The sequence below is a fragment of the Plasmodium inui genome (assembly GCF_000524495.1).
Source record: "Plasmodium inui San Antonio 1 unplaced genomic scaffold supercont1.12, whole genome shotgun sequence".
NCBI lineage: Eukaryota > Apicomplexa > Aconoidasida > Haemosporida > Plasmodiidae > Plasmodium > Plasmodium inui.
Genome location: NW_008481846.1, coordinates 630,523 through 642,593, shown reverse-complemented (window position 1 = coordinate 642,593; position 12,071 = coordinate 630,523). Strand labels below are relative to the sequence as shown.

Here is a 12,071-nt window from a genome sequence, read left to right as displayed (position 1 = left end):
TGCATACGTTCGCATGGCACTCCTCATTCGTTCCGCAAAAGTGCGTACCGCTCCACTGCTCCATCGCATCACCGCTTCACCACCTCGGAGATTTCCTCATTTTTATACGCCTGATTTTGTTGCCCAAATAAACTTTTTAAAAAAAATTTTAAAAAATCGCACCCGTGGGTATGCCCATAGCAGATGCGATCCTCCGTGCGGCACTTACGGAACGAGGACAGTTTCACCATTGTGTGTCCCACTGTGTCTCTTCCTTTTAGACTCATTCCAACAGCGTTCACTTTGCTGTCAATTTTGTTTTTTTTGTTGTGACTTAAAAAGACGAGTTTTAAAATCCTTTCCAATTTTTAAAAAAGGCGAATCAATGGGATAGGGTAGCCGCGGGTGCAGCTGGCACACAAAGAGGTGCCGAAACAGGCAGATGGGCTAGGAAAACAAACGCGCGCGAAGAGAAACCGCCGCTCACGCTTACGTTTGCCGCCCTGCCTCAGTACTCGAAGAAATAGCTGTGCAGCCCCATATCGTGCAGGCGGAGCGCGCTGCGCATCTCGAAGTACGTTTCTGTGGATACAGCCTCATTGCCAACGAAGTTCCGGACGATCTGCTTTTGCTTTGTCCCCTCCTTTAAATACTTCAAATAAGACGGGAAAAAAAGGGCTATAAATTTTGGAGTGATAAACGTTTCCGCAAATGAAATAATCTCCGTCGCATGCTCCTTTGCTTTATCACACCCCGAGCCGCGGGATTTGAAATGGTGTACCATTTCGCCGAATTTGTTAAGGGAAAACGGGTCACTGTGAGGGGTCTCATCTGGGGCTAAAACAAAAAGCCTATCCACATCTTGACCCTGCACAGCTTGACCTTCCACAGCGGTGCCCTTGCACTCGTGCTTACTATTCCAGTGCTGTATAATCAGCATAATGTAGCAGGGGAAAAAACTCGCAAACAATTCGTAATTTCCCCTTAAGAAAAAAAGATACCTTGCTGCAACATCATGCGAATTATTCACAGGTTGATTCGCTATCCTCCTCAGCACAATCATGATGTAACGGTCGTATAATTCCTTTCTGACTAGGCTAAAATGGTGATAGTATTTATTCATCAAATTGGTCTTCAGCGCGAAGGAAGTGTTCACGTGGCACGGGGGGTGCACTCCATGGGTGGACGCGGAGTGGACAGATGTCGTGTGGCCCGATGTCGCGTAGCCCGATGCGGGGTGGGTGGACGCTGAATAGGCTGACCCCTTTCTCCCCTTAGTTAACCCTTCTTGCGCTTTTCCCTGCACCTCCTGCGCCGGGGGCGCCTTATCCAATGGATTCTGGGGGTTCCTATTACAGATTATGTAATACCTGTAGGTTAACCTGAAGTGGTCATCCACAAATCTCGTTACATCGTCAATGATGTTTTCATGCGCCTTTCTCATTAAAAAGTTTGAGCAGTCGATGCCACGAAAGGAGTAATTAATAACACTCAGGTTGGAAAATAATCTAGCCATATCGGGTAAGCTGTCATAAAAATATATATAATTTTCTTTTAATAACGATAGGACTTGAAACTTCTCCGTTGTGCTCATCATATCTGCCTTGGCATCCAATTCTGTGAAAAGTTCCATGTAGGTTTTATCCTGTATGTGCGTCTTTCCCTCATTTAGCATGGTGAGGCGATTCGTCTGGTGGCCACTGCTGCTGCCAAGCGGCATCTTCGTATGAGGGGCGAAACTGAATGTGGAATTATGTACAGTATTTTTGTGGGGTTGATTTTTTGCCTCCTCAACACTGTTGGTAGTAACTGCTGGGTAGTGACTCTCAACTGCGCTTCCGCTTATCCTCCCATGGGTCACCCTATTGTGGGTTTCCCAGGTAGCATAATTCGTGTCGAAGTTGTAAAAAGTTGAGGCGGACAAACGGTCCATCGAAAGACTGTCTGGCCCCAGGTCTTCTCTATACAGAACCTTCCTAGCAAAGGAAAAAACATCATTTTGGCACAGAAGAGAAATGTTGTTAATTTCATCCAGTGACATTTCATTCAAATTAGGAATGCGATTTAGTAAGTCGAGAGCGTTAAAACAGGACCGTATGTCTCCATTGCAGTTATGTGTCAATCGTTTTACAACTTCTTTCACATTCCGGTTCAGATTGATCATTCTACAGTAGTACCTTTCTGCCAGGGTCTTCTCCAAATATAGTGGATGCATTTTTTTTAACCTTACAAAAGAGACATATGAAGAATTATTGATGTCAATTCCTAGCAAGGTATTGACCATCCTTATTTGTTCAAACGCATTTATAAAGATTACCATGGGGTGAATTGCATAGCACTTGGGGAACTTCTCCACGGGTTTCTTCTCCCTAACGTATTTTATATACTGCTGTTTGCAGTGATTGACTCGGTTGAATATAAAATCCATCGAACTAGCGCAACTCGCTCGGAAGTCTTCCGAGTATTCTAATTCGGTTAATGGTAATTCGTCTAGGAGGATCGCACGAGTGCCTATAAAATGTTCTTCGTAGTAATTTCTTTGTTTCTCTTCTTCCCTCTTTTTTTTAAGATCGAGGTTGACAAATTCCCTGTAGAGGTAGCTCCCCGAAATGACTCTTCTCATTTGTTTCTCCAGAAAATTTGGTATGAACCACTTCATCGTAGTATAGTTTAGTTCTATATCCTCCATCAGGGCGCAAAGCATTTTTGCCTTCACATCTCTGTCTTTGTCCAAATGGGTTATCATTTCTTCCATCAAATCGTTACATTTGATTAGCTTGCTCGCAATTCTCCTATTCACTTTGTAAAGCTCGCTGCAGTAGTTGGCTACTTTCTTTCGTGCCTTCTCCGGATGGTGCAAATCTCCACCAGTTTGTGCCGAATTGACTGGAAGGGTAAAAAGGGAAGTTTCATCCTCAAAGGGGTTCTTCTTCCCCTCAAGTATGCCTCTCAATTTTGTGTACACAACATGGTGATCCTCGTCACAATTCGTTGGAAAGTTTCCCAGCGACTTGGCGAACGGTGAAACCAGTTTTGTGCCCACCTCTTTTAATGGAAACTGAGGCATGATCGGCGAACTTTCCTCACTTCCCCTCTTGGTGAAGTTGTTTTTCCTAACCAGGTCACTAGCCACTTGTCCCTTTAGGTAACTCACAAGGGTGGTATTAATAATCACTGCCTCGGTCAGATGGTTGCCCAAGAAAAAAATGCACAGGGAGAGCCCCCTAATATTATTCAAGACATAAAATTTGTTAATTAAATGTGTGAATTGATCGTTTAGTGCCATTAAATACAACGCATGTCTGCTCGTATGACACTCTTGAGCCATGGTATCATCATATATGCCGTTATTCTCGTAACTCTGCGAAGTGTTGTATTGCCATAGGTGGTTTATTTCTTCACCAGCAAGCGCTCGGATGATCTTCTCCCGCTTAGACAGCTCACGACTAACGCGTTGGTGTTGCTCTATACATTGCTTTAAATTTGTGGTTTCTACCAGGTGGGGTATTATTTGCTTTCCCCTGTGTGATTCTATAAATTGGTTTACTTCTCTTTCGAGTGGGTCAATAATCGAAGAGGGGGAATTTTCTCTCAGTTCCCCCTTCCACACGTTGGGAAAGATAACCATATTGTGCACTTCCCTTCGTTGCATTTCATTTTTCTCCATTCCATTAATGAAAAAGTGGTAGCTTCTTCCATAAGACATGAACTTTTCTGCCCTCTGTCTTATTTTCTTCCTTTCGATAAAGTCTGTTAATTCTTCCCTCAGAGTGTTGGCAAAGGCGAAATCGTCATTCACTTCCTCCATCAGGTTAATACACAATCTTAAAATATCTATGACTGATTTGATTAAATTGCTCGATTCCTTTGCGTTGGTGATGATATGTTCGCGCAAATTAGAGGAACACTGCATGCTGTTAACTACGTATTCGCTATGATTCCCATCCACAAACATACCGATTATTAATTCCTTCTCAAGTGTGTGTGCTTCTTCCTCGTTTTCCAAAATGTGCCTTTTCAAATTATGAGCCGAAGTTAATAGCTTGTTCATTTTTTTCCACAGGTTAATCCCAACGGTGTAGTTTTTGTGTGTCATCTTGTTAAACTGGTTAGACACAGCGACGGGGAAAAAACCCTCCTTGCCTTCTAAGCAGCGTGGACTGCCTATTTTTCTCCTTGCCCTAAATGTGGGACTGACTAGATTTATATAGACACTGTACAATTTGAGCGTCACGCTCGCTATTTTCCCGTTCATGTCACTGAACTCTACCAAATCTGCTACAATTTTCTTTTTAACCCCACTTTCAGCATCTAGCGGTACCGATTTGTTCATTCTGACATTCGGGTGGCTGTTCCCCGATTCGGTTTTAAAAATTTTGTGTAATGGACAATTTTCTCTGTGCTCATATTTTTTCTTCCTTTTATTGTTACTAATGATTCCTTGGCACAACAACATGTTGCATACCTTGTTCTTTTCCGCAAACTTAAGCTCATCCAGTTTTTTCCCATGTTTCTTTGTTACCTTTTTTGTATTTCCTATTTGGCAATTCGCATAGAGTAAGAAATTAATATAAGGGTGATAGTACTGCTCATTTTCTTCACTAGTCCTTCTAACCCATGAGATATGTTCCTGCGATTCTGATTCGTAGTGGCATTCTCTCATATTTAATTTGTCACATAGGTACTTTATTAATGTGCTTTTCCCACTTCCAGGGGCGCCCAGAATTACACATATGTTCCTTAATTTCTGCACATCAATTGTCTGTTTAGCACTGCTCAAGTTTTCTAACTCTCTGCTTAAAATTGGGTCATTATTAAATTTTATCAAATGGGTGAAGAAGTCCAAAATGGTTTGCTTGTCCTTGGGGTGTATCAATATTTCGTCGAAGCTTTTCGGCATGTAGTTATTCATCTTGGTCGCACCATGTCACATTTGGTGATTTTCCCCCTTCACCATGTTTCTCCCCAATGGTAGAGTTATGCGATATGGAAAAAGTTGCAAAAAGAGGCAAAAAAAAAGGAGGTGATCTACCCCTTTCGCCTTGGCCCTTTCCTACGAGTCTAAGAGGCCATTCCCGTCCTTCCACAACAAACGTTAACGTGTACACATAAAAAAAAAAATGCAGTGTTCCACATATTTGTTGCTTCAATGTTCTACATTCTGCCAAGTGTATTCACATGTATATGCACATGCACAGATATGCCTATGCCATCACATCAAGCTGCTGCTTTTTTTTTTTTTTATAGCACATCCGTTACGCAGGTGGGGCATTGCGTGGTTATTGGAAAAAAAAAGGGAAGAACGCGTTTAGTCGTTTCCACTCGATTCGATTTAGTTTAAATCGATTTGATTTCATTTAATTTGATTCAATTTAATTTCATTCAATTCGATTTAGTTTAATTTTACAGGATTGCGTTTTATTTCCTCGCGCGAATCCTTCACCGCACCTCTTTTGCCATTTTTAAGAAAGGATAAATTCTACCGCTAGGTGCCATGCGTATGAATTCACTTTGCTTAAAAGATCCAGTCCCCACTTTTTTGAAGCTGACATTTTGAAAAAAATCGCGGAAAAAAAGTAATAACAATGACAGAGAGAGAGAAAAAATGGCGTATCGCTGTGTATCGAAGTGAACCCTACAGCTACGCATAACCTCCCCATAGAACCACATTTCACCACAGTTGACACTTTTTCCCTTTCTATGCAGAGGTCCAAGTGTAACATCGAAGAAGCCTTTAATTAGAACCCCAACTCCACCTATTTGCCTACACAAGATGAATGAAAATATAAGCAAAGTAAATAGCACCGTAGTAGAGCTACTGGGCATGTCTGATTTGTTCAAGCGAATGCAAAACACGTGTTGGAGCAAATGCATACCCGATGTAAACGATTCGTTCCTTTCGGTAGGCGAAACAAGTTGTGTTGACAGGTGTGTCCATAAATATATGGAAATACATACACTTGTGGGGAAGAATCTACAGGAGTCTCAGCTTTCAAAGTGAAGGCGCGTGGGGGAAACGTCGCCCCCTGCGCAGGGAGTCTTCACATGGATGTTTCTCCACACGTATAAGCGTTTGCACATAAGGGGAATCTATTTCAGAGTGGCGTACATTTACACATATGTTATCCCACTTTTTTTTCCCTTTTTTTTTTTTCATACCACTGAAATTATACCCTCTTACTTGAGGCATTTTTAAGCAGCGCCACTTTTCTTTCCCCCCCGACGCACTCCTTTAAAGGGAAATTCACCTGCGCCCTATTTAATTTAACCCTATTTGACGGCACTTCCCTCGTCAATATTACATTTTGTGCCCATCCATATTTTGCCATTTTAGCTAGGGGGGAGGGGGTACATTTGTATGACGGGAACGACGTCTACAATTTTTTTTACTTCGATCTGTTCCATTTGTCGTTGCACTTTTCTCCTTCCTCCTTTCCCCTTTTGTTCGTTTTCTTCAGGTGGTAAAACAAAATATAAAGTGAACTGCAGCCTCACTTTATCATTTAAAAACTGCACAGTTAAGTTCCTCCCAAGATTGTGCAACTCCGTGTGCACATGTAGAACTTGTCAAAATGGTATGGATGCGCCCATCATAAAAAAGCGCAAGTATAAGGCAAAAAAACCCTTTATTCTTGCCTCTTCTGAGTGGGTATAATGACACATAGATAACTCTTGCGTGCGATAAAATTACGTCCAAAAATGACTTCCAATTTTTTTTTTTTTTTTTTCATATGAATTTTAGTGCCATCTGCCGTCCCCCAAATGGGAGTGATACATTTACACTGTTAAATCATCCATTTCATGCTTCCTCATGCTAACCATTTTAGCTAGTTCGTTCCACAGTTTCTTTCTTTTTTTTTTTACCATTTATTCTATTACTAATTTATTTCCCCCCGTTATTCGCCCATTTTAGCCTGTACATTTGTCGAAGGTAGAATGAGAAAAAAAAAAAAAAATCCATTCACGAAAGAAGCCACGCCAAATCGATGTTGACAAAGTTGATGAGCAGCCTCAACAGGTGTAACAACTTCCTTACGAGTAAAAAATGCACATTTCAATTTGCAAATGGAAGAAAATATCAGTCGAGTATCTTTCGAAAGAGCGTGCGAAAATTGATCCTCTTCTTTTATAAAGAAATACATCCAGACTTAACACAAGAGTTACCAGAGGAGCTAAAAAAGGTGAACAGCGAATCGCTCAGTGTTTTGAATTCATACATAGACATCTTAAGTTCGTCTGAAAGAAGCGAAAGTAACATATTCTTGGAAAAGAAAATAGTTTTTTTTAAAGTGTTTGAAAATTCACAGAATAAAATAATCAAGGGGAGGTACAAAAACGTCGTCATTAAATTGCAAACCCTGCCGAATAACTTATCATCCCAACAGAAGGAAGGAATCACAGCAAAATTGATATACGACATTAGACAATCTTTGGAGAGAATAAAAAATGTAAACATATTGGACGAGTGCGATAAGGAAAGCATCGAACATTTGGATGAGGACATATTCATTTCGAACAAAGGGGGGAGAAAACAAAATGGAGGCATCAACTCCATATGGGACGATTTAACCGAGCATGTAAAAAACACACAGGCGTTGTTCCAACCATCGGAACAGCAGACGCTGTTAATACAGAAACGAAGAAGCTACTTTCATTACATAAAAAAAAAATTAGAAGAAAAATATCAAAAAATTAATCACAAAAAGAGGAGGGAAAGGAAGTTGCTAAAACTGAAAGAAATTGCAAATAAAATAGCACGAGAAAAATTCCCAGACTTGGAAAATAAAAAAAGTAAATACGATAGTGACATCCTCCATAGCAGTTATAAAATTGTTCAAAATGGATTTGATCCAAATTTAATTTTTTTCCATAAGGACATTAAAACGGAAGAAGAAAAAAAAAAAGCCGTCGAAAATTTATGTGGAATGCACTTGAAGGATGATGCCGATAAGTGGTTGCTAGAAAACTGCCTCAAACTTTTAAAAAATCATCAAACGCAAATTCCGCTGGTTGTCTACCTGGACAAAAACCTCTCCTTGTGCCCTACCTTTGGTTTTATTTACGTAATTATGCCTTTGTGTATGTCCAATCGTGGGCAACACCACGTGGTACCGCACAATGGGTCCCCTGTAATAATGCCGCCCGAGAGATAGGCACGCATATATGTGAACCTACCCCCATGGGTACGCCCCTCTTCCCCCCGTTTTCAGATCCCTGTTGACTTTTGCGTCAGGGACTTTTTTAGCTTCCTGGAGGGAAATCTTCATCGGGCCAGAAGCATTAGGAGGAAGGTACACGTGGAATAACCTGGGCGAAATAAAACGCGAACTGAATCGTTTGCAAGCCCATTCAATGTCCCTACACTTTTTGATGATCCATTTCCTCCCCATCTTAGGTTTTATCAAGCTTCGATATGTGATCCTACCGCAGGGAGATGCAGGACACAATGTTTTTTTAAGTCAAATTGTGGAAAAAAAATATTTTTTCTTCTTTTTTTTTTTCCCTTTCTTTTCGTGAACAACGGTACAATCATTAATTTAAAATACATCGCGTTGGTTACACTGTTAAAGGTTATTAGGTTATATTTAATTTTATAAATATGAATAACTTAAAAATCGGGGCCGCGCTACACGTGCACCTGGAAGCGTTGTCTTGTGAGCGGCTATAGGCATCCTCGGGTCGGGGTGCAAATGTTCACCTTTCTTGCTACGTAAAGGGACAAACAGTGCATGAATCGCTTGAGCGATGGAACAAGGAATCTAGCGAAAATACAAAAAGAATGGTACAAGAAAAGGGTACAAGAAAAGGGGTGAACATCAACGGGGTGGGCGTAGAATCAAACGTGGGGACACAAAAATAAACGGAACGACGCACAAACAAAGGGGATGCACATGCCATTCCAATTATTTTTTCATGTGCTCCTCTGGGTGGTTCGCCACAGTGGGCAGAGGGTTCTCTTTCTCCGATGGCTACCCAGACTAGACCTACGCGCACGCCAGTGGGCACACACATACATATATACATGCATACAGATATGTACACATATATATACATACTTATCTACACACATATTTACACCGATATCTACACACACTTGGGTAGCTCCGCCAGCGAGCATTCTGCGCACATGAGGACGATATTTAAAAATGAAAAAACAAAGGAACAAATGGGGGTGATATGGGGGAAACAAAACAAACGATCGTCCGAGCAGGGGGAGGAGGCACAGCTTCTCACATTGTGAAGAAGGGGGCATGCATTCTACACAGTACACAGACACTGCGGCAATCAAATTCTGCGAGACATGCAATATATCATTGCTTCACTCTGATGGTAAGTATCGTGACGGCCTGGACCTTCTGCTGACTATCCTCGTAAGATATTTTGTAGACATTCTTGATGGCGTCTCGGCATAGAGGACAATTGGGGAAGGAGTCCTTCAACTTCAGCGAATTGAATATCATGGACCGTATGCATGTTTCGCAAAATCCTCCATGCATACAGGGATAGAGCACCACATTTTTAAAGCGCTCATCGCAAATTTCGCAATATTCCACAGATGATGCACGAGGGTTGTCTATACTGTCATATTTGTCACCATGAACATGGCTATGGTTTTCCTCCTGGCTATTATTACCGTTCCCCTCCTCGACTTCTTCCCCATTGCTGATGGCATTTTTTGGAATTTTTTTGTTTTTTAGATTTCCCCTATTAAATATATTCTTCAAATTAAAGATTTTGTTTTTTTTCGAAGACGATTTTTTCAGTCCGCCTTTATTATTCGTATCGAAGTCCCCTTTGTTTTCGTTTGCTCGTTTTTCTGAGTTACTCTCCAGGGTCACTTCCTGATAAATGTGCTCATTTATTCTAACTAGAGTAAACTTCTTTCGATTTCTTTTGTTATTTTCAATTATGTAGAATCTCTTCTTTCTTTGCCGATTTGATTGGAACTCTTCAAAATTGGTTAGTCGTATTTGTTCTAAGTAGGAGTCATTTAAAATGTCTATGAAGAGCACTATGTCGGTGAGGATAATGGTGATAACGGTGGCTTTGCTTATATTTAATAGGATAAAGAGGCAGGCAAAAACGATGTTAATCCCGAACAGAAAATCGTGAACATAGTGCATGGAGAATGAAGCGGATGAGCAATTGTTACTGTCATTTCTTACTGCATACTTCCTAAACACTCTATGTAGTACATAAGTCAATAAGCAGAACAGAGATATGTACCATAAGAAATACTGAAAGTGGTAATTAAAAATGGGATCGATATCGTGTAGCCACCAAATGACGCAGTCATCCCCTAGGATGATCTCTAGAAACAAGATGGTGCTCACTGACCACATATATTTGGCAAGGTACTTCCTTTTGCTCTCGATTGACAGTCGGTAATTCTTGAAGCACAAAAATAACACAAAGTCGTACAGAATTCTAGACAGGATTAGGGCGATACGCATGCAGAAGAAGAAAACTGTTAGTATTAAAAAGATTTTGCTAATTTTTAGATGCTTCTTTTGAGATACAAATAAAAATATATAATTACTTCCTCCGGTGATCGTCTTTGAGCTTATATCTTTACACGGATTTAGCAAAGATTCCTTTACCCTATAAATGCACATATTTCTCTTACTCAGTTCATCATACAAATGAATAGAATTTTCTATTATTTTTTCCTTATTTCTTTTATCATTCGATTTGTAGAATTCTAGCAAATCGTTACAGTTTACATTTAACTTGTTAGCCACTTCACACAGGTTGTTGTGGAGTGTAAAATTCCCGTTCGATATTTCGTCCCTTATCATGTCATTCGTTAGGTGCCACGTTTTTAGTTCCTTGTCATTAAATTGAAACAGAAAATTATTTATGAAGGTGCTGTTGTAATTTGATTCGATCAACAGGAACTGATTTTCCAATATCCTTACTTTTAATAGGTTATTATACAGTAGGGCAAATTCCATGCTAAAAAGTGCCAACATCACAAAGATGAACAGAATTAGCCTAATGGCTTTATTTAAATTGTATTCTTCTAAATTAGGCTTTATCTCATACCCTAGTAACTTCCCGATAAAGCATCTCTGATAAAAAGATAGCTCAAGCTCTTCTTCATTTTCGTATTCGCTTTCATTCACGTGCGTGTTCCTTAAGTCCCTTATCGTTAAGACGTAATAATCTAACTCCTCTGCATTCGATGCGTTTTCTGCCGAATTTCTGCTTCGACTTGGGTCATTTTGCGCCTCGTTCCCGTTCTGATTTTCCATGCTTGTCAGAAGAGCGGTCTGCGTTTCGATGTTTTCTCCATTAGGAGGTGGTGTGCCCCCGTTTAGTCGATTCTCACTAGGGGGATTCTCAATAGGGGCATTCTCGCAGGTAACATTTTCACTCGGTCGGCTGCCCACAGTAACGTTCCCCACCTCCCCGATATTTCCGGAGACGATGTCAAATGATTGTCCATTCGCTTCCTGCCCAATGGCGGTGCCTCTGGAATGATTTTCCTCATGTTCTTCATTTCTCCTGGATGCATTTGGAAGAGAAGAATCAACCCTCAGGGAGGCATTTTCGTCCTCATCCTGCGCGGAGTGGTGACTGGGTCGCGTCGCCGATAGGCCATTGCTGGGGTTATTATTCGTGTTGTTACTCACGTTGTGGCTGTCGCCATTACTAGCACCATGACTAGCACCATGACTTGAGCTATGCCTGTCTCTGTCGGACGCGCCGCTTAAATCATGGGGGAGGGCAACATCACCCCGTTCACTAGATTCATGAAGACGCACATTGGGAGAATCATTTTCTGCGCCATGCACATGAACAAACTGAAATTTATTTTTCATCCTAACATTGGGGATTTCCAAATCACGTACATACAACTTGGATACATTTCCGTTAATCACTTCCTTCTGATTATCCTTCAAAGAAGCGTAATCACTCATACTTGATGAGAACATGTGATCCATGTCTCTTTTATTATGCACATTACATTCTTCATTTTTTTTTTCCAAAAAGTGGAAGCTGCGGAATTTTTTCCTGTTTTTGACCCCCTCTCTTGGGGCAATTTCTGGAGTATGTTTCTCCTCCATTTGGCTTTTGCTGCCAGTCAT

General features: G+C 40.8%; 4 protein-coding genes across 4 annotated transcripts; 2 read left to right on the top strand and 2 right to left on the bottom strand.

Moving 5' to 3' along the window:
- Positions 1–487: 487 nt before the first annotated feature.
- Positions 488–4,891, bottom strand: C922_03186 (hypothetical protein; the record flags this gene model as incomplete). Its single annotated transcript, XM_008818778.1, has 1 exon — positions 488–4,891. One exon carries the CDS (start codon positions 4,889–4,891, stop codon positions 488–490), a length of 4,404 nt encoding a protein of 1,467 aa, XP_008817000.1.
- Positions 4,892–5,752: 861 nt separating this feature from the next.
- Positions 5,753–5,980, top strand: C922_03185 (hypothetical protein; the record flags this gene model as incomplete). The annotated part of the gene is made up of 1 exon (XM_008818777.1): positions 5,753–5,980. The coding sequence occupies one exon, from the start codon at positions 5,753–5,755 to the stop codon at positions 5,978–5,980; it is 228 nt and encodes a 75-aa protein (XP_008816999.1).
- Positions 5,981–6,965: 985 nt separating this feature from the next.
- On the top strand, positions 6,966–8,285 carry C922_03184 (hypothetical protein; the record flags this gene model as incomplete). Its single annotated transcript, XM_008818776.1, has 2 exons — positions 6,966–8,042; positions 8,190–8,285. The coding sequence occupies 2 exons, from the start codon at positions 6,966–6,968 to the stop codon at positions 8,283–8,285; spliced, it is 1,173 nt and encodes a 390-aa protein (XP_008816998.1).
- Positions 8,286–9,290: 1,005 nt separating this feature from the next.
- On the bottom strand, positions 9,291–12,071 carry C922_03183 (hypothetical protein; the record flags this gene model as incomplete). Its single annotated transcript, XM_008818775.1, has 1 exon — positions 9,291–12,071. One exon carries the CDS (start codon positions 12,069–12,071, stop codon positions 9,291–9,293), a length of 2,781 nt encoding a protein of 926 aa, XP_008816997.1.